The sequence below is a fragment of the Chelonoidis abingdonii genome, chromosome 2 (assembly GCF_003597395.2).
Source record: "Chelonoidis abingdonii isolate Lonesome George chromosome 2, CheloAbing_2.0, whole genome shotgun sequence".
In the NCBI taxonomy this organism is placed as follows: domain Eukaryota; kingdom Metazoa; phylum Chordata; order Testudines; family Testudinidae; genus Chelonoidis; species Chelonoidis abingdonii.
Genome location: NC_133770.1, coordinates 2343057 through 2365424, shown reverse-complemented (window position 1 = coordinate 2365424; position 22368 = coordinate 2343057). Strand labels below are relative to the sequence as shown.

General features: G+C 53.2%; 1 protein-coding gene across 1 annotated transcript; it reads left to right on the top strand.

Annotated features, from left to right (window-relative positions):
* Positions 1 to 321: 321 nt before the first annotated feature.
* On the top strand, positions 322 to 12979 carry LOC116838045 (uncharacterized). Its single transcript, XM_032803035.2, has 4 exons — positions 322 to 413; positions 2272 to 2398; positions 7028 to 7147; positions 9056 to 12979. The coding sequence occupies exons 1-4, from the start codon at positions 390 to 392 to the stop codon at positions 11416 to 11418; spliced, it is 2634 nt and encodes an 877-aa protein (XP_032658926.1). The 5' UTR covers positions 322 to 389; the 3' UTR covers positions 11419 to 12979.
* The last annotated feature ends 9389 nt before the right edge of the window (positions 12980 to 22368 follow it).

Genomic DNA, 22368 nt, shown 5'->3' with positions numbered 1-22368 from the left:
GAACTACAGCTCCCAGGGGCTTCTGCAGCTCGTGGGGTGGGGGGGAGCTTCCCTCTGGGGGCTAGCACAGCAGCACATGTGACCTGCGTGGGGAGCTGCCGTATTCCTCAGCATCCTTAGTGGGTCAGGCTTTGCTTAAACCAACCTAAGAGCCCTGGCTGCGGATCTCCCCCTGTTCCTCCTCTCTGATCCTTCGCTGCCTGCCCTGGTGATCAGCTCAGACCAGGGTCCCCCTGCACTGCAGCTGTTAAGAGAGAAAACCGGGGCGGGGGAATAGGAATCTCTAGATACCGATTGATAGAAAAGGCCAGCTCCGGAGTCCTCATTATCCGCTGAGTTCCAGCCAGGAAAGCCCGTCCACACCCGGTGCGTTCCAGCACCAGAGGGGAATGGCCGAGGCGATCTCCGCTCAGGTAGGACATGCACCCTGAACATCGTGTCTGCAGATCAGTTATAAATACACCGAAGAATCTGTCTTGAAGCAGACTGGGATCTCAGTGAGCCTGGTGTAAATCTAGAGCAGCTCCACTGAATTAAGTGCAGTGGCTCCAGATTTACACCGAGAGCAGAATGTGTCTCTGTGTCCTGATACTCAGCCTGAGCAGACCAGTTAGGCTGCAGCTAGGGTGACCAGACAGCAAGTGGAAAAATCGGGACAGGGATGGGGGGTGTAGAAGACAAAGCCCTGAATATAGCAACTGTCCCTATAAAATTGGGACATCTGGTCACCCAAGCTGCAGCCTGCAGGTTTCTAAATACACGGGTGGAGGCTTGGAGTTTGTTCTACTGGAGCAGTGTCTAACGAAAGGGTAAAAAGCCTCTCTGTGCTGGGGCTCCACTATAACGTCATAGATTCCAGTGCCAGGCGGGACTGTTCGTTGAAATCATCTCGTCTGATCTCCTGTGGAACACAGGCCAGAGAACGGCCCCCAAATAATTGCTGGAGCAGAGCTTTTAGACCTACGCTGCCTAGGAGCAGGGAATATACACTTTCAAGCTCTCCCATCTGCCCTACACAGTAAAGCGGTGCCGGGCTGTCCCATCTGAGGGGTCTGTCCTGCAGCCCCGCATCTCTCTATAGAGCCTCGGAGGTTTTGTAGCTGTCGGTAGGTGCACGTTCCATTTGAAAATGTGGCCTGGGATGGTTGAGAGGTGCACTCGGGCTGAAGAACCTCGTTTTAGAGATGGGGCATGGAAGGGGATCATCTAGATTAGTCTTAGCCCAGGTCTACCCTTGTGTGGGGGTCGACCTAAGATACACAACTTCAGCTACATGAATAACAAATAGCGTAGCTGAAGTCGGCGCATCTTAGGACGATTTACCAGGCCGTGAGGACGGCGGCGAGTCGACCGCTGCCGCTCCCCCGTTGACTCCGCTTCTGCTTCTTGCGAGCTGGAGTTCCAGAGTCAAAGATGAGCGCCATTGGGGATCGATTTTATCGCAACTACACTAGAAGCAATAAATCAACCCCTGATAGATGGATCACTGCCGATCTGGCGGGTAGTAAAGACCTGCCCTGAGACTGGAGCGCAGGTTAGAGGCTGAACCAGAACTAGTGGTTTCTATTCAGCAGCACAGAGCCCAGCTGTTCTTGTGAGATTTCATCCCCAGAGCAGCTGCTCTCACAAGGCTTGTGCCACATGAGGCCAAAATCACATGAGAACTGGTTTCCTCTTCATCTTAGCCAGAAAAGGAAAATAAGCCCCTGCCAGGTTTAGAATCCAGCCTAGAATCAAAACCATAGGGTGAGCTTTGCAGCTGGGAATCCGTATCCAGCCCCTCTGCTTTCAGAGGGGTTTGGCTCGTAGGTTCTGCAGCATTAATAGCTATTGTACTTGAGAACAGAATTAGAAAAATGACCTATGGTTATGGGCACCTAAATGTGTTACTGCTCTGCAAAGGCTGGGCCTGTTCTTTGGAGAGCTCAAAGTAACGATCCCTGCAGACAAACCATTCCTCGGCAAGGCAATGCCATGCATTGGAGATAACCAGCGCTGTATTTGCACCGACAAGACAAGGCATGTGCCTGTAGCTAGTTGAAGGACAAATTGCAGTTTTCAGGAAGGTAAGTGCCAAACAAGGGTTCCAGAACCGAGCAGTCTCACAATCCCATTACAAACCCTCAGGTTCCTGGAATTTGTTCACCTGCTTTACACTGAACACGCTGTTAACCACACACACACACACAGAGCAGCTTTTAACCTCACATCAATACCATTAGCCCTTCCTGTTCCAGGAGGGCACTGAGCGGGTTTCTGTTTGTGTTTCAGAGGCTGGTAACGTTTGAGGATGTCAGTGTCTATTTCTCCCCGGAGGAGTGGGAGATTTTGCAAGAATGGCAGAGAGAGCTTTACCGGGACGTCATGAGGGAGAACTATGAGCTTCTGATCTCAATGGGTAAAAATCAACAATCATTTTGCCTTTGCTGTACAGATAGCCTGATTCTGGGCATGTCTGGGGTGACTTCAGTTTATCAGGTTGTAGCACATTTTTAAGGGTTTGATTTCAATGGGAGTTAAGCCCATGGGTGATAGTGAAATCCCACTAGGTGCCTACCTGCATCTTTGGGCATCTGGATACCTTTAAACATCTGGCCTTTCTCCATCATGGTGAAGCCGTGAGCCTGATTCTGAGCTCAGTTACGCTAATGTAATTCTGGAGTAACTCCAGTGAGGTCCACAGAGATTCACCACTGTAAACGTGGTTTAAGTGAGAGCAGAATCGTGCTCCGTGAATGGAAACAAGGCAGTAACATGCCTCAGCTCTGACCCACTCATCTGGAAATGGGGGTGAACAGTGAAATGGCAAAGTTTGTAAAAGCAGCAGAGAATCCTGTGGCACCTTATAGACTAACAGACGTTTTGGATCATGAGCTTTCGTGGGTGAATACCCACTTCGTCACATAAGTGGGTATTCACCCACAAAAGCTCATGATCCAAAACGTCTGTTAGTCTATAAGGTGCCACAGGATTCTCTGCTGCTTTTACAGATTCAGACTAACACAGCTACCCCTCTGATACATGGCAAAGTTTGCAGATGATACAAAATGATTCAAGACAGTGAAGTTCAAAGCAGATTGCAAAGAGCTACAAAGGGTCCTACAAAGCTGGGTGACGGGGCAACAACATGGCAGATGAAATTCAACCTTGACAGGTGCAAAGTAGCGCACACTGGGAAAAAATAATCCCAACTACACATTTATAATGATGGTTCTCAATTAGCTGTTACCACTTGGAGAGATCTTAGAGTCACCGTAGATAGTTCAGCTCAATGTGCAGCAATGGTCTAAAAGGCTAGCAGATTGTTAGGGACTATTCGAGAAGGAACAGAAAATAAGGCAGAACATTTCACATACCATTATGTAAGTCCCTGGTGCGCCCACACCCTCTATAGCGGTGGTCCCCAATGTGGTGCACCCATGTACTGACGGGTGGACAAGCATTCGCCAAAATGCCACCGAGAAGCAGCGTCATCCAGAGGCTTCGCTGCCGAAATGCCATTGCTTCTCAGTGGATGCTTGTCTGCCAGCCACTGTCCTCGGTGGCTCGTCATCCAGCACCCGCCAGACGAAAAAGGTTGGGGACCACTGTGCTATACTGTGACCAATTCTGGTCGCCCCATCTCAGAAGGGATACAAGGGAACTAGAAAAAGTTCAGAGAAGGGCAACAAAGATGATCAGAGGAATGGGACAGCTTCCATATGAGGAGAGACTAAAAAGATTAGGGCTGTCATCTTAGAAAAGAGGTGACTCGGGGGGATATGATAGAGGTCTATAAAATCATGACTGGTGTGGAAAAGCGTTATTTACCCTTTCCCTCACTACAAAAACCAGGGATCACCCAATAAAATTAATAGGCAGCACATTTAATACAACCAAGAAGTACTTTTTCACATGATGCAAAATTAACCTGTGGAACTCATTGCCAGCGGATGTTGTGAAGGCCAAAAGTATAACTGGGTTAAAAAAAGAACTAGATAAGTTCATGGAGGACAGGTCATAGAATCACAGAATATCAGGGTTGGAAGGGACCTCAGAAGGTCATCTAGTCCCACCCCCTTCTCAAAGCAGGACCAAGCCCCAACTAAATCATCCCAGCCAGGGCTTTGTCAAGGTCCATCAATGGCTATTAGCCAGGTTGGGCCCGGGTGCAAAACCATGCTTTGAAGTGTCCCTAGCCTGTTTGCCAGAAGATGGGTGGATCACTCCAGCTGTCCAGTTCTTTGAAGTTCTGGGGAGCCATTGTCAGAAGACAGGACACTGGGCTAGAGGGACCATTGGTCTGACCCAGTATGGTCGTTCTTATGTTCTTAACTGCTGGCTTGTGGCTTATCCCTTCTCAGTACATGTGTCTGAAAAATGCCCTCCGAGTTGGTTTATTTTGCAACTTTGTTTTTGCAAATCATCATTGCTCTAGGTGACGCGTGCAATAGAAATGCCTAGTCATTCGTGCGTTCATTCATTCCAGTGCTCGCTTTCTTGGGGCAGCCAAGAAACTCACCACCGTCCACCCGAACAAATATTCTCTTAAATATTCCTCTGCATTGCTGTAGAGCAGAGGTACCCTGCCTTTTGCTGCACCCCCTTCTCCACGGGAGTCACATAACAGCCCACCCCCAAACTCCTGCCCAACTGGGGCAAAAGTAACGCACCAAGCAGAGTCGGCAGCTCACCCGAGGTCGGGGCAGGACCTGGCTGGCTAAGTCTCCGGAGAAGCCCACGGCAGCGCAGTGCAGGAGTAGACCAGGGCACCGTATGCTTCCTCCCCCCGCTCAGAGCCTCTAGCTCCTGCAGGCTCTGGAGGGTATGAAATACATGGTGCTGGGGCTGGTCAGGCGTGTAGGCCAGAGCAGGACAGCAGCGGGGATAGTGCGCAAAGAGTCCTCAGCAGTCCAGGAGCGGGAGGGAGAGGAGAGCAGCAGACTGCTGCCTGGATGGGGTGGGGCTGCACTCCCCCTCCCAGCCCAAGTGCTGGGGGCTTCCTACGTGTTATTTTTCCACATATCAAATCCAGGGTTGTGAGCTTTCAGACGTTTCGGACCAGGCATGGTGCTTACTCCCTTGAAAGCAGTGGACTGACTCATGGCAGTAAGCACTGCTCCCTGGAGTAAGTTGTTTGCAAGATAAAACCCTTACACACCTGGTGCTTAACTTCAGAGCTGGCGTAGGCAGGCACAGCTCCACTGATGCCAGGTGTAGTAGAGTGTGGCAGGGCCCCCTTGGCGCCTGCCTCTGCTGGTCCACAAAGTCACTCAGAGACCCTGGGGTTAGTAACCAGCAGTGCCGTTCATTTGCAGGCTTGTTCCCATCCTTTTCACCGTGTACAGTTGGCCTTTCACCATCTGCAGGCAGGAGGGAATCGCTACCTCCCTGCTTCCGTTCCCTGACTTTTCCCTTCCTTCCCCAAGGCTTTTATACAGCCCCAGGTTAATCAGGCAGCAGTTGTCTCTGCTTCCCCAGGTAGGGCCAGGTTATCTCCAGCCAGCTCTAACTTATTCCCCTAAATGGGAGCAGGCGTGACAGAGGGTGTAGGCCCAGCCGGCCCTTTGCCCAGCGCCCTGTCACACCAGGGGTGTTATGATCACTGACATCAGGGGTGACTGTCCCTTAGTCCACACACGCTGTGACTGGGACAATTCTCAGTGGAATCCAGAAGTAGAACATTCTACGTAACAGTGGGGCAGAGGGGTGGGTGGTGATGTGAGATCCTACAGGGCAATGTACCATGAGGGAGACAATACGAGGGACTTAAAAGCCCCTGTTTATCCTCAGAGCAGGTACAGCCTGGACTGCAGCAATGCCAGATCCCCACCACCACCCCAACCCGTCTGCACCAGTTTAGAGCGGGTCATTGTTAGGTGAGCCCCTTAGACACCCCACTTAGGACCTAACAAAGATGCAGTTTCTCACTCTAAAAGCCAGGTTCCCTGACTGGGGCTAACCCTAGAGGGACTAGCACAATTTAAATTCACCCCTTTTTTCTCAGTCTAGGCCCTAAAGGTGAGAGGGGAGTCGCGTCTCCTTCGCCCGCTCACTCCTTGGCCTCTCTCATGAGATGAGTGAGGGCTGCTGACGAGCATTCACTGTGATGGTGGGTTTTACAATAGGAGCGCCATTAGGTACGGGAAAGAGACCCTGCAGCCCACCCACTCAGCGACGTCTGTGCACCACTGTCCCAGGCCACATCCACACCAGTGACCTGGCAGGCATGTTGTCCAGCGACGGCCAGTCCCCCTTTGTGGGGCCACTGTATTCCCACACCATGGACCACGTTGCCAGCTAGGCCTGGCTGATGGCAAGTAGGCCCCGGGCTGCATCAGTCCAGGCAAGACGCCCCCTCCCTGTTGAGTCCCATTGCCGCGTGAGGCCTGGAAGGAGACGGCACCATCTCACCCGCTTCTCTTCCTGGTGAGAGGGGTGGGGAGGCCCAGGAGCAGCAGACGGCACCCACCCAGACTCCTGGTTTCCCTCCGATTTAGGGCACTGTCTCCCAAGCGGTTGCCATTGCATTGGCTGTCTGGGGTACCAGCCCTGAAGGATGCGGGGCAGCGTGATGGATACCCCTGTGCTATGTAAAGGGCTGTATCTCTGTGTCCAATCCAAGTGCAGGGGGCAGCTCGCTAGGCCGGCTCTCTGTGGTGGGAGAGCTGTGCGGGCTGGAGAGGCTCGCTGGGCCTGGTCTCTGTGTCCCAGGAGGGTAGCCCCAGCTGGAGGAGGCCCCTGCCAAGATGAGAGTCCCTGGGGGAGAAGAGAACCAGGCCGAGTGGGGAGATGCTCCCTCAGTGGGATGGGGGGGACACACCCAAAGCGGGGACCCTCCTGAGGGCAGTGGAGCAGGGAAACCTACCCTGGGGAGGGAGTAGGAAGAGTGGGGTTTGCAGAAGCAAGACCCTCCCTCGGAGGGGAGTTTTCCCCTTGCAAGGAGGCACATTCACTAGGAGGAGGGGACCTTGTCAAGGGTCCACAGAAGACTCTGAAGCCTGGGAGATGCTAAAGGAAACTAACTTGGTCTGCCTTGCGCTCTCAGCAGGTCATTCTGTTATGAAACGTCACCTTCCGCCGAGGACCGAGCAAGAGGAGGAGCTGCCACGTCCCAGGGAATGGCACGACGCAGAAGAAAAGGGAACTCGGCAAAGCTGCCTCCCAGGTGAGGGATCAGACCTACTCCAGAAATGCTCAGGTGTAGGCCCAGCCAGCCCTGGCCAGCGGAAATGGGCTCACAGCTTCCTAGGGAGGAACTGCATTTAAACACGAAGCTCTGAGGGCTGCTCCTCTGATTCTTTCTTGGCGGATGCAGATGGGGCAGAAAAGGAATGAACCCAACATTCCATAAGCTCTTCAGGTTACAGGGTTTCTCTTCCAAGCTTCAGGTCTTTACCTCTTAGTTGTCACATCTTGGTGGGCTGGGCTCTCAAATGCCATTCAAAGATTTGTTCACCTAGAGCTTGTTGAATTTTTTTGCTACAAATTTAGCACCTCGTTGGTTAATCTCGCTCTCAAATCCATCCTCCGTTTCTTCAAATGGTTCATTATTCTCTGGGCAGTGGGGGCCTGTCATTTTCAGGCTGTTGACTCTTTGCAAACTGTTTTGATGATTTCTATTCATTATTAGTGCTTCTTATAGTGCTGTGTGGTCAGGGCCGGCTCCAGGTTTTTGCCGCCACAAGAGGCCAAAAAAAAAAAAAAAAAAAGCCGCGATCGCAATCGGCGGCAGCTCCACCACGCTGCTTTCTTCTTCGGCGGCACTTTGGCGGCAGGTCTTTCCCTCCGAGAGGGACCCACCGCCAAAGAGCCGGATGTGCCGCCCCTTCCCCTTGGCTGCCCCAAGCACCTGCTTGCTGAGCAGGTGCCTGGAGCCGGCCTGCGTGTGGTTGGGCAAATTAAGACACATGATATTGAGTGTACTTCCTGACTGGGAGAATAGCAAATAAAAAATCAAGAATAGCACATGATTAAGATCACACGTTCTGGTATGGATTTTCCTACTCAATCTTTTCTGTGAAAATTTTTGGAATTTAGGATAATTTTTACAATACAATAGAATCTCAGAGTTACCAACACCAGTTACGAACTGACCGGTCAACCACACACCGCATTTGGAACTGGAAGTACACAATCAGGCAGCAGCAGAAACATAAATAAAACCCCACCAAAGGTGGTACAGTCATGTGTTAAACGTAAACTACCAAAAAAATAAAGAGAAAGTTTAAAAGAAAAGATTTGATAAGATAAGAAAACTGTTTCTGTGCTTGTTTTATTTAAATTAAGATGGTTAAAAGCAGCATTTTTCTTCTGCACAGTAAAGTTTCAAAGCTGCATTAAGTCAATGTTTAGTTATAAACTTTTGAAAGAACCACCCTAATGTTCTGTTCAGAGTTAGGAACATTTCAGTTATGAACAACCTGCATTCTCAAGGGGTGCGTAACACTGAGGTTCTGCTGTATGTGACCCTCATCTTAATCTTCATAAGTAAACAGTGGTGTGACCCTTGGGCTCATTGCAAACTGATATGACCTGACAGATTTTTTTAATCTATATTTCATACGTGCCACCTAGGATTAAAATAATAAAGATGATCATGTGAGCAATTTTATCTGTAACCAGCAAATTCTCATAAATCATGGAAAGGATGGAAGCAGCATGTACAGTGGGAGAAAAGTCTCCCGAGTTGTGTTCCCAGCTTTCTGTCACTGACCTATTGTGTGACCTCTTGATCTCACTGTGCCTCAGTGAGCCACTCTGTAAAACGGGTATGATACCAGTACAGCTTACCTACCTATCTCACAACATGGGTTTTGGGGACTAGATAATGCCCGTAAAATGCTTTGAGATCCTTACATGGAGGCAACGTCTTGTATGCATGATGACTTCCTACAAAAGTTCCAAATCTTTTAAACCTTGTATCTGTAGACATGGAGGTGGTACAAGGGGCCTATAACCCATGCTGCTGTGAGACACACCTTCATGGGATTACACTGGAAATCAGAAAGCGTTGATATTACAAGTTTTACCTTCCCTTGCAATGACGTTCTTAACTCTTGTCTCTGTGTTGTAGATGATGAGAACTTTACTATAAAATCAGAACCACCTGACCCCTTACCAGAGAGATCAGAAGAGAATCTCTCCTTGTCTCTAGACTGGAGAAACACCTACGAGATCCAGTGCAAACCGCAAAGGCAACAGATGTACCATGCAGGAGCCAGGCATGAGAAGGTAACTATAAAATTAGAGCGAAGTGAGTCCTCATCAGAAAAGTCTGAGGAAGATCTTTCCACATCTTCAGACATCTACAGGATCCAGTGCAAACCAGAAAGGCAGCAGATGAGCCCCACCGGAGCAGAGAATGAGAACCTTACTGTGAAATTAGACTCACCTGAACAGTCCAAAGACACTGTTCTTGAGCCTTCAGATTGGGACAGCATCTTCAGGATCCCTTGCAAATCAGGAAGGCAGCTGGTGAGCCCCACTGAAGCGACCCATGAGACCTCCGCTATAAAACTGGAGGTACCGGACCAATCATCAGAAACTCGCCAACAGAATGTGACCATGAATTCAGAGTGGGGGAATGTCTGCAGGATCCCATGCAAATCACAAAGGCAGCTGAGGAGGACTCTAGAGGCTGAGGCTGAACAATCCAGCTTTGGCAACATGAAGAATTTTGCACTTTTCCAAGAACACGTGAAGAGAGAAATGCCTTACGTGTGCATGGAATACGAAGACAACTTTGCGGATCAGGTTGGCCTGGAACCACACCAGGGAAAGCTCCCACTGGAGGCTCCATTTAAGTGGACTGGTTGTGGCAGCGGCTTTGGGCCAATGTCCCTTCTCATGACTCCTGAGAAAACCCACATGGGAGTGAGGCCATACATCTGCACGGAATGCAAGAAGGGCTTCAATCACAAACAAGACCTAATACGGCACTACCGTATCCACACGGGAGAGAGACCCTATCAGTGCACCGAATGCGGGAGAAGCTTCGTCCAGAAAACACATCTTATAACACACTTCCGAATCCACACGGGCGAGAGGCCGTTTCCATGCACCGAGTGTGGGAAAAACTTTAGGAAGAAAACCCACCTGATGCGGCACCAGAGGACTCACTTGGGAACCCGGCCGTTTCCCTGCTCTGTATGCCAGAAGAACTTCAGCCACAAGCAAGATCTTGCCAGGCACCAGCAGATCCACACAGGGGAACGGCCATTCACGTGCACCGAGTGTGGGAAAAACTTCAGCTGGAAGAAGAATCTTATCACCCACCAGCGTATCCACACGGGGGAGCGGCCCTTCAGCTGCACCAAGTGTGGGAAGAGCTTCAGCTGGAAGAAATACCTCATTACGCACCAGAAGACCCATGAGGAGAAGAGACTGTACAACTGCCCTCACTGCGACAGGAGCTTCTGCCAGAAGTCCATGCTCAACTTGCACCAGAAGACTCACCTCGAGAGGCAATCCTACACCTGCACCGTATGCCAGAGGAGCTTCGGCCACAAGCAGGACCTCATAAGGCACCACCGGATCCACACCGGAGAGAGACCCTTTGCCTGCAGCGAATGCGGGAAGAGCTTCAGCCAGAAGACTCACCTTGTTACCCACTTCAGGATCCACACGGGCGAGAGGCCGTTCCTGTGCAGTGAATGCGGGAAAGGGTTCAGCAAGAAAACCCACCTGATGAGGCACCAGCAAATCCACACAGGGGAGCGGCCCTTCAGCTGCACCCAGTGCGACAAAGGCTTCAGCTGCAAGAAGAACCTCCTCACCCACCAGCTGATCCACTCGGGGGACGTGACCTTCTACGCCTGCACCGAATGCGAGAAGAACTTCACCTGGAAGAAGAACCTCATCACGCATCAGAAGATCCACGCGGGGAAGAAGCCATTCATTTGCACCGAGTGCGGGAAGAGCTTCAGCCAGAAAACTCACCTGAACACCCACCAGCGCATCCACACCGGAGAGCGGCCCTTCCCCTGCGCCCAGTGTGGCAAGGCCTTCAGCCAGAAATCCATCCTCATCACCCACCAGAAGACCCACCTGGGCAGCCGGCCCTATGCCTGCACAGAATGCGACAAGAGATTCAGCCACAAGCAGGACCTGAAGCGACACCTGAGGATCCACACAGGAGAGAGGCCTTACTCGTGCACCGTGTGCGGCAAGAGCTTCAACCAGAGGACGCACCTCATCACGCACTACAGGATCCACACCGGGGAGAGGCCCTTTCCCTGCGACCTCTGCGGGAAGCGCTTCAGCAAGAAAACACACCTCATGAGGCACCAGAGAGTGCACACCGCGGTAAAGCCGCACACACGTAGGCTCAACATAGGGGCCATCTCCATGGGGAGCCAGATTTCGATCTCGGTTGAAAGTCCTATTTCACTAGGGGGTCCCCTGAAGGAGGAGACCATATACATTTACCAGCTGTGAAAGAAGAGCAACGCTAGACGCCTGCCCCACAGAGCTGAGTGAGGAAGGTGCAAAGAAGCAGCTTTTTGTAAAATAACCACTCAGAATCCAGACAGTTCTGGATATGAGAGAAGCTTCACCACTGCTCCACAGCAGGGCCACGTGCCTGGATCCAGTAGGCAGAAGCAGGTCCAGTCTAACCATCCAGCTCCTGTTTCCGCCAGTAAACACGCACAGAGCAGAATCCATGTCTATTTATCAGGCTGACATCTGCAGATAAACATAAGAGAACCCCAGGGACCAGTCAAAGGTTCCTCTCCTCTCTAAGGTTACTTAGTGGCCTCACACAAAGAACATACTTTGGCTCAAATTTGCAGCAAGTTGCCTTAGTTGCACATGCAGAAGTTGAGTGCATCTGTCTGTGCCCCCAAAAGTGCATCAGCCTATGCAAGATGAGCAACTGCATGCACAAAAGCATGTTTGGAGTGCACATAAACACCACGTGCTCCTAATATTTGCAAGCACAGTTAAAGAGTCCCCCGGGAAACATGTCCCTTTGTATCCTGGATGAAAGAACATCCATCACAACTGGACATTTTAAAGGTTACAAGACAGTCCACACAGACATTCACAGGAATCTACGGAGAGGAATAGAAGCTTCACTACTAGGTCCTGCTCCAGTCTACTCTGCAGATCTGAACCAGGAGAGCAAAGACAGACCTGTAATGAACATGTGAAAAGCTGCTATCGATGTTTATATGTAAATCTCAAATGGGATTATCGCAGGAATGAACAAACCACAAAGACTGCACTCAATTGTATAGTAACCTCTGAACATGTGAGAAATGGGGGACACCGTATACAGTGCGTGGAATGGTTTCAAAAGAAGAGGAGTAAAGGAATAACCATGATACCCTGTTATCTCCTTTGTCTGCCACTCCCCCTGCACCCCATATCCGCAGGGTGGCAGAGGACATTGAACGTGAGTTGGCAGTAAGCCGTGGTGGGAAGGAGTTTTGAACAGAACCATCATTTCTCCTTCTTGAACTGCTCCTGGAAACACTGGAGTGTATTTCAATGGCCAGGGCTTTCCATTCAGACAGGGGGAATGTCTACGCAGATCTTTGCTCGTTCGGCTCACATACCTGCAGGGGAGAGCCACTCGAGGGGATTCAGAACCAGGTGTACCATGAGAATCCAGGCACCGTCTGCTTCCCCACAGGGACCAAGGGCTGCTACTGCCGGGGTTAGATCTAGCTGCCAAACTGAGCATGCTGAGTATCAGACACGCTCACACAGTCTAGCCATGACACACTAACAGGGCTTACATTCGTCCGGAGCCGAGCTCTGAGGAATATTTCCGAGCCCCAGCACTACCCCGTGGGGTGCAGCCCCTGCCCGCCATGTGGAACTGAAGCCCTGAGCCCCTGTGGACCCCCATCCCGCACCTCTGGTGCGGCTGAATCCCAGAGCCCATCACCTCGCCACAGGGCAGAAGCCCTGAGCTCACCCCACCAGTCCAGTGTCTGGAGCTCTGAGCCTCCCCTCCACCCTGCTGGGCCCTGGAGTTTTTATGGCATGATGGGGGCTCCAGGAAATAATCTACGAGAATTTAAGATCTGCCCACTAATACTACAGCCTCTGCTACAGGGGCTGGCAGAGACTTTGGTGCCTAACATGCAACACAACTTGTTCATCCACAGAAGAGAGAATCTCTGAAGTCGCATTCAGTGTCCTGCATAAAGTACAGGTCCGTTGTCGTGAGGTGAGGGCATGACTGATGTTACTGCACTTACCTCTCCCGGGCGATCTAGGGGCCCGAGTCTGAGCTCTCCAGCGCCTCAGGGCTTGTATCTCTCCCCCCATCGCTGTAGTATCTGAATCCCTCCAAGTAAAACCAACCCCCCTATTGCCACCATTGGAGGGTTTTAAGAGCAGCTTGTACAAACCCCTGTCAGGGATGGTCTGGGTAATACTTAGCCCTGCCTTGAGTGCAGGGGGCTGGACTAGGTGACCTCTCGAGGTCCCTCCCAGCCCTGTGATTCTGTTGCTTTCTTCCGACCCTGCTGGCAAGGGGCAGGTTTGGTGGGCACATGCACACCCACCCCGGAGTGAATACAGAACATGGGTTTAACTTTGTGCAATGTAACAGACATGGGGAAAGTTACTGGGAAGCTGAAGTGCTCCTGTTCTTTTTGCGGCTACAGACTAACACGGCTGCTACTCTGCAGCGCATCAATGAGCTCAGCAAATACCTGCCTTGGTTTGTAAAGGCGGCGCCGAGTGAAAAGGCAGGAAATCCCCTTCTGTTCCTACCTGTTGTAACAGTCACCGAAGAGCTTCACTCGGTGGTTCATGTACCACGCTGAACCTGCAGCATCAGGGCCTGGAATTTGCTGCTGATTGTAAATGGAGCGAGTTTGATCTGGACCCCACTGAGGACAAATCAATGTTAAATGCCCCACCCCCAGTTCTGTTTCGACAGGGCCCAACTATCTGGCCACAGTCAGATTCGGCTAAAGTCCCATAGCAGCAGGCCCGCCGACGAGGGGGGAGGCAAAGGGGGCAATTCTCCAGGGACCGGGGCAATTTAAAACGCAGTGGGGTTAAGGAATGGCCCTACGGCCCCTGGGGGGCGGGGTCGCCGTGCACTGCCCCCACCCTGAGCACTGACTCTGCAACTCCCATTGGCCAGAAATTGTGACCAGTGGGAGCTGCAGGGGCAGTGCCTGTGGACAGCAGCGCGTGGAGACCCCTTGGGCCCCCTGCCTAGGAGCCACTGCAAGAGGGGTGTACCGGTCGCTTTCAGGAGCTGCCAAAGGTAAGCGCTGACCCCCTCCCACACCCCAGCCTACAGCCCACACCCTGCACCTGAACTCCCTCCCAGAGCCCGCACCCCCTCCTGCACCCCAACATTCTGCCCCAGCCTAGAGCCCGACCCCTCACCCCCTCCCACACCCAAATTCCCAGAGCCCGACCCCTCCCCCCATCCCACACCCAAACTCCGTCTCAAGCCCTGCACCCTGCATCCTCTGCACCCCACACCCAAACTCCATCCCAGACCCCAAACCCCCTCCTGCACCCCAACATTCTGCCCCAGCGTAGAGCCTGACCCCTCAACCCCTCCCACACCCAAACTCTCCCCCACCCTGGTGGAAGTGAGCAAGGCTGAGGGAGACCGAGCAACAGAGGGTGGATGGAGTGAGTGGGGCGGGGCCTCAGAGAAGGGGTGGGATGGGGTGTGGCCTCATGGAGTGGGCGGGGCAAGTGTATTTGGGTTTGTGCAATTAGAAGTTGGTGACCGTACCAGCCGGGCATGTGGCAGCCCTGGCCATGCCGAAAGAGCGCACTCAGCATTGCAGCCGGCAGCTCGCTAGGCACCAGCCAGCGCAGGGGCAGGCGGACCACGTCCGTGCAGTGCATGGGGGCCCATTGACTGGTCTGCCCAGGGGCCCGGAATTGCTGCCTGCCTGCCTAGCAGCATACAGAGCTACAGTCTCATCTGTGTTTTCATTTTGTAAGTAAAAGTCCCTGTACAAACCAATGTGTTTCCATGGTGAGATTAACATACCGCACAAGGAATCACACGTCAGCACAGCACTGAGGGCCGAGTACAGTGAGGTGCTGAGAGCCTTCGTCGGTGACCTCACTGGGAGCTGAGAGACCCTTGAGGGAACAGGCCCTGGACACATCGTGTACAATTGCTAAATATTCGTACTCTGTGAGCTGCCTGTTTGCGAGCAGGAGACGCTATGGTGGAGATCAGAGACTGGCGGCTACGAGGGGCGGCAGTTTGGGATTCTTGTCTGGAGAGTTTTCTACCAACATCTGAACCACTCTGCCATCCTGACCTGCTCTGAGCAAGTTAAGAAAACGTGGTGATGCCAGCGCCTGCGCCTTGTCTACACTAGCACTCCCGCTGTTGCTACCACGACTTCCACTGGATCAGCTCCCCGGCGAGCAGCTACAGCAGATCGTGGAGGTGCCAACATTGGAAGGGGCAGACTCAGGGCAAGATTCCCCCCCGGAACCCCTGCTTGTGTCAGGAGTTGGACTCTGATGCTCAGCTCCCCTATGGGCATAGACCCCGGGGGTGACCAGTTATAGACACTCGTGGTGCCTGGGCTCCAGCAACTTTCAGGGCCCGGGGGCCCAGCTCCACCAATGTTTGGGGCTGGGTCTCTCCCCCGGCCCCACCTGCCACCCCCATGCACCTCCCCCGAGTATCCCCCCCACACCCCTTGCTGGCCCCGTGCACTCCCTGGAGCCTGCAGCTCACCCTGCCTCTGCTCTGCCGGCTCCCAGCATCAACTGGTGCCACAGGGTCCTAGTGCCCCGCAAACACTAACGTCAGGGCAGGTTGCCCTTATCCTGCCCTTCTACCCCAGCCCTGAGCCTCTCCAACGTCCCAAACCCCTCAACCCCAGCCAGAACCCTCAGCCCCCCACCCTAATCTTCTGCCTCAGCCCTGAGCCCCCCCCGCATCATGAACCCCTCATCCCCCAGCCAGAACCCTCAGCCCTGAGCCCCCTCCTGTATCATGAACCCCTCATCCCCCAGCCAGAACCCTCAGCCCCCCGCCCGAACCCTCAGCCCTGAGCCCCCTCCTGTATCATGAACCCCTCAGCCCCAGCCAAAGCCCTCATCCCCCCCACACCCTAATCCTCTGCCCAGCCCTGAGCCCCCCCCTGCATCATGAACCCCTCAGCCTCAGCCAGAGCCCTCATCCCCCTGCACCCTAACCCTCTGTCCCAGCCCTGAGCCCCCTCCTGCATCATGAACCCCCCAGCCCCAACCCTTTGCCCTAGCCCTGAGCCCCTCCCCCACCCCAAACCCCTCATCAGCCCCACAGCACTGACCCCTGCACCCCCTCCTATCCCCAAATTCCATCCCAGAGCCTGCACCCCAGACCGCCTCACCCACCCAAACACCCTCCCAGAGCCTTAGGCAGGTGGGGAACGGAGTTTAGCGGGCGGGGGGGGCGTTCTGGGCACCAGCAAAATTTCTACAAACCTGCCACCCCTGCATAAATGTGGAGCAGAATTCCAACCATTTGCTTGAACCTGGGCGGGGGGTGATACGGGAGCACGTATGGAGCCTCCCCCTCGGAGAAGAGTAATGACCAGTTAACACCCATGATACAGAGTACGTTAGACACTGCGACAACCAGCAAAGCCGTCATTACCACGATCACTTTAGCTTCTTAAGAGTGTAAAAGTGTATGAAAATGTTAATTGCCCTAGAGACAAAATGTCTCTTTCCCGCCATCCATGTGCATAATTCTCACTATTGCACCTGGCCTCCAGGCATTAAGAAACCAAAACCCCACAGGTCTTTAAAGACTAGCGCATCTTGTCGGATTCCGGTAAGAATATGGATTTTTCTGAGGTTTCTTTCTCCCTTCCTTCTACTTGCGCCAAGAGGTTAAAATATTGATAATAACAAAAACATAGACACTTAAAATTCACCACCACCACCAAGGTGACAGAATGCCCCCCCCAGAGTCACATCTCACCCTCAAAACAGAATTGTCTCATTATAAAGCCAGTGCAGCGAAGGATATTAATATAATGCTTTTGTAGTAAGCTTTGGACTGCTCAGGGGAGGGGTGTAAAGCTGCATTTCTGTTTCACCGTGTAACAATTTCATAAATTCATAAGAACAGCCACACTCGGTCAGACCAAAGGTCCATCGAGCCCAGTGTCCTGTCTTCTGACAGTGGCCAATGCCAGGTGTCCCAGAGGGAATGAACAGAACAGGGAATCATCAAGTGATCCATCCCCTGTGGCCCATTCTCAGCTTCTGGCAAACAGAGGCCAGGGACACCTTCCCTGCCCAGCCTGGCTAATAGCCATTGATGGACCGTCCTCCATGAACTTAGCTGGTTCTTTTTTAAGCCCTGTTATAATCTTGGTCTTCACAACATCCCCCAGCAAAGAGTTCCACAGGTTGACTGTACATTGTGTGCAGAAATTTTAAACTTGCTGCCTATTAATTTCATTTGGTGACCCCCAGTACTTGTGTTATGAGGAGGAGTAAACAACACTTCTTTCTCTACACCAGTCATGATTTTATAGACTCTCTCATATCCTCCCTTAGTCGTCTCTTTTCGAAGCTGAATAGTCCCAGTCTTATTAATCTCTCCTCATACAGCACCCGTTCCATACCCCCAATCGTTGTTGCCCTTTTCTGAACCTTTCCAAGTCCAATAGCTCTTGGAGGAATAGAGCCTTCGCCCATTGACATCACTGGGCGCTGAGAGCCCCTGAGAGAACAGGCCCTGGGCACATCGTTTACAATTGCTAAATATTTGTACGCTGTGTAAACTGCCTGTTTATGAGCAGGAGACGCTATGGTGGAGATCAGAGACGCGGCTTCGAGGGGCAGCAGTTTGGGATTCTTGTCTGGAGAGTTTTCTACCGATTGAACCATTGTGCCATCAGTTGATAACTTCATAGATGTTGAGGCCAGAAGGGATCCTTGTGGGTCTCTAGCCCGGCGTGGGCATCACACAGGTCACGACCTGTCCCCCTGAGCAGCTTGCCCTGGAAGGGAATATTAACCCTCGTGCTTCAGGGCTTCAGCCAATTGCCAGCTCTTAGGGATCTGGATGGGATGTGTTTGGAGTTCTGCTGATAGGATCTTACACCTTCCCCTGAAATGTTTGGAGCTGGCCAGGCACTAGCCTGGAAGGATCTGCGATCTGACCCACTCTGGCAAGTCCTGTGTTCCCAGGCAAGTGACACTGCTGTGACTGCATGAAGCGTTTCTCTTGTAGACCAACATCCAGGTTCTAGTTAAATACTTCAAAGGAGGATGAATTTACCACCGCCCTGGGCAGTCAGTTCCCATGATTGGAGACCCCCCCACTCCGCACCACTGTAACTATCTCACCCACCAGTGTCCTACCGTGCTGCCTTATTGACTGGGCAAGGCCAGACAGGACGGTTAATTCTGATGGCAAAAAACAGGCAATGTAACTCCCTGCTCAGCCCGATGCCATTTGCCCTGCCGATGGGTCAGTGAACCACCCCACCCCCCCCCCAGCATGCACTTGCACCGTGGCACACCAGTCTGGGGGGTCCCACAGTAGGTGACAGTAGCCATGCACTGGGCGTTAGCTCTGTTTAATTGTACTGTAGGGCGGGGGGGAGGATTTTCACCCCCCTGAGCAATGCAGTTACACTGGCCTCATTCCCTCATGCAGACCAGGCCTTAGATTTAAGCTCTTCAGGGCAGGACCCACCAGTTTGCCCAGCACAAGGAGGCCCTGTCTCCAGTTACTATCATAGTACAAATGATGAACAAAGTAGGCGTGAGACAGGCACACAAGGTGTCAGTGACTCCAGTTTATGGTCTAACAGCACAAGACGAAGCCCCAGAAGCAGCCATGTCCAGGGGTGGGGTAAGGCCGACACATCAGCCTTAACGCTGGCTCAGCGCGTGGCGCTGCTAACGGCGGTTCAGTTTCACTTTAATGCTCTGAATGTAGGCACGGCTCTGTCCTAAAGCCAGGGGGTGCGAGGGAAGATGGTCAGACAGTCAGACAGGGAACACTACAGTCCCACAGGGTTTTATTCATGGGGTTTGGCTACTGTTACTCTCAAGCCTTTGGCCCCCTCAACAGTGTCTCAATGCAGTGTCAGTACTAGGGAGTATAAAGAACAACCACATACTTATTTACTGGCTGGGTCGTGCCTGGAAGCCAAAGGCAGAGGCTCAGGATGTGGTGGAAAGTAAGGCACAATCCCGTCTGCTGGATGTTTTCAAGTCTTCGGCGTGACATGTTTTGGAGGGGCAGGTGAGGCCGAGGTGGCAGAACTTAGAAATACGACTGCCATGTCGCCGCTTGGTCCTTTTGTGCAAAGCATATGCAACAGCCCCAGCTCACATGATGAGGGAGGAGATCTAACCACTGCGGCCTGCGGCTCCAGAGTGTCTCGTACACCATGTGTCCCAGACAGTGTAGCATCTATTGCGTGTCCCTACCAAGTAGTGACCAAGGGAAGGCATGCCAGCAGTGCCTCCCTCCCCATGCGGTACATCCTGTGCAATGTCCAGCCTGGCAATCCTTGCACGCCCAAACCCCCCCGGCGGGCAGGGTACACCAGAAACGCAGCCTCCAGTCTATGGTGTCCTACGTGTGAAGTCTCAGGGGTCACAGACTGATTTCACGGGGGGTGCCCAGGTGTGGCAGGAGGCAGAGTTCAGCTCACTGCTGTTAGACAGGTGTGCTCCCATTGCAAACTGTCTCCCCGCCCTTGCTTAGCTCCCCTCAAGCCTACAGGGGCTCTGTTTCACAGCCTGCATGCTCTGGGTCCTCTGTCCCCTTCGTGGATACTCTGGTGTTTCAGGAGGTGCTGCTTCTGGGCGAAGCCCTTCCCGCACTACCCGCACGGGAGGGGCCACTCCCTGGTGTGGATCTTCTGGTGCCGGACCAGGTTGGGATTCTGGCGGAAGCGCTTCCCGCACTCAGGGCACGGGTGGGGCTGCTCCCCGGTGTGGATGTGCTGGTGGATGGTGAGGGCCGACCACCAGCTGAAGCTCTTCCCACACTCGCTGCAGATGAACTGCCACCCCCCGGGGAAGGGTCTGTGCCCTGCGGGAGGCTTCTGGAAGGCCAGGGGATGTGGCTCCCACTGGATGCTCTGTGGGCACTGGCCCACGGCGAAGTGCCGCTCCCCAGCCTGGGCCAGCTGGGGCCCGTTCAGGCCGATCTGCCCCACCGAGCGCTCTTGGGCCAGTAGAGCCAGCTGCCAGCCCACGTCACTGCGGGGGAAGGGCTGTGTCCCAGCACACTCTGCAGAGGGACAAGGAGACGCGGTGTGTGAGCCAGGCTCTGGCTGTGTTTGCGCCCCCACTGGCAGCCCTTCCCCACATGCCTGCACTGGTGCGGCCGCAGCGCCCCAGCTGTTGAAGCTCTGCCCGCCCGGGGACCCCAGCAGGCCCCGTCTCCCCAGTGCCTGCGCTGGTAAATGAGGAGGTGCTGCTTCTGGCGGAAGCGCTTCCTGCACTCAGCGCACGGGTGGGGCTGCTCCCCGGTGTGGTTCCACTGGTGCTGTGCCATGCTGGGCTTCTGGCTGAAGCTCTTCCCGCATCTGCTGCATTTGTATGGCTTCTTGCTGGTGTGGGTCCATTTGTGGATGTTGAGGGATGACCACCTGCTAAACCACTTGCCACACTCACTGCTTACGAAGTGTCCCTCAGCTGGGTGCATCCTGTGCCTGGACCTCTGAGCGACCTCATCCTGGCAGCTCTCCCCTGGCCCGGCGGGGGCACTCAACATCCATTCTCTTGTCCCCTTCCCGGTGCCCTCTGTGACCTTACAGACACCTCGGTCCCCAGTGCCCGCCTCCACCAGCCTGGCTCCCACAGCCGTCTTCTGTTTCCCCGTCACTTTACACTGGTTTGTGCAATTCCTTTTTCTGCCAGGACACTGGAAAATAGTCTCCTTTTCTGGGAGCATCTCCTGGACTTCTGCCTTCTCCACATGGTCCTCACGTTGCTTCTCTTTCTTGATGTTGTTCACAGGCAGAACTTCTGCGATATTAAAGAGAGAGAGAGCCAGATCCAGACATTACTTCAGATGCTGGTAACAAAGGAAAACTCCACTGTTATGAAACATTCGATTCACAACCAAGCCACCAGAAGAACTTGTTCCAGCAGCAAAAATATACTTGACACACCCCTGAGTTACCATTCAAGGTCAGCTGGCTTCAAAGCACTTACTCTTCTGAATATTCACTGAGGCAGAGAAATGGCCCAAACTGTCCCAAATCCCCTTCTTTTATTCACACTGTCTCATCACTAGCGCAGGGCACTGTGGCATCTGGGGTAAGGGGAATGCAGACACTTTTCTGGATGGATGGGAGAGATTTTTAAGGCAATCTAGAGCATTTTAGGTCTTGGTCTCTGGTTCTCTGCAGCCCAAGGAGATCCTGGTGCAAGCTGTTATGTGGAAGCAGTTTGACAGCCTGTGTGAAAGGAGCTGAGGGTTGGACAGGTCTCCATATTCAGTTGCGATTCAGTCACATGTCCCTCCCTCCCCCCCAGGGGTGTAGAGATGCGATTCACTCACACACCGAGTGGTGTAGAGACACGATTCAGTCCTGCCCCACCCCTCCGAGCAATGTGGAGACGCGATTCAGTCACACACACACACACCCCAAGTGGCGTAGAGACGCGCTCGATATAACTATGTTGACTCAGTGTCCGTGTAGACACGGCATTGCTTAAACTGACTGTTGCTGGCCTCCGGGAGCTGCCCACAATGCCCCACAATGACAATACAATTAAAAACAGGCTCCCGCTGGGGACACGCCCAACACAAGGAGCATCGTGTGCACATGCACAAGCGATGTAATAACTGCAGGGCCTGTGTGCCACGTAAGTTAGGGAGACATCATTTTGTAACGTAGACATGGCCGAGGCCATGGCGATATCGCTCTGCAGTGCTTGGCAGTAATTACCCCTTGCTGGGTTTAGATTGGTAACCGTCCCCGTGGAGCCAGAGGGCAGTCCCCAGTTCCGGAGATACAGAGAACAGACGCCTGGGAATCAGGGCCGGCTTTAGGCCAATTCAGGGGAATCGGGCCCCGCACCTTAGGTACCTTTTTAATTTTTTACTTATTTATTTATTTTTTACTTACCCCGGTCCCCGGCTGCGGTCTGCTCCAGGGTCTTCCATAGTCCCTCTCCTTTGAGTGAAGCGCTGGCGGGAGCGCAGTGCAGCCCCGGTCTCCCAGCTAGAGCTCCAGCTGGGGTGGTGGGGCTTTGCCGCTCTCCAGCTGGGGCTCCAGCTGGGAGAGCGGGGTTGCGGGGCTTGCCACGCTCTGGCCAGGAGAACGGCAAGCCCCGCTCTCCCGTCTGGAGCTCCGGCCGGAGTGCGGCAAGCCCCGTGACCCCGGCTGGAGCTCTGGGCCCTTTAAATAGCCCCCAGAGCCCTGGGGCAGTGAGGGGCTCCAAAGGCTA

What these genes read in the sequence shown, in the direction of transcription:
- LOC116838045 (XM_032803035.2), top strand. Translation starts at nt 390, where the DNA reads ATGGCCGAGGCGATCTCCGCTCAG. An exon ending in CCGAGGCGATCTCCGCTCAG is followed by an intron (nt 414 to 2,271) that starts GTAGGACATGCA and finishes TTTGTGTTTCAG; the next exon opens with AGGCTGGTAACGTTTGAGGA. An exon ending in TCGGCAAAGCTGCCTCCCAG is followed by an intron (nt 7,148 to 9,055) that starts GTGAGGGATCAG and finishes TCTGTGTTGTAG; the next exon opens with ATGATGAGAACTTTACTATA.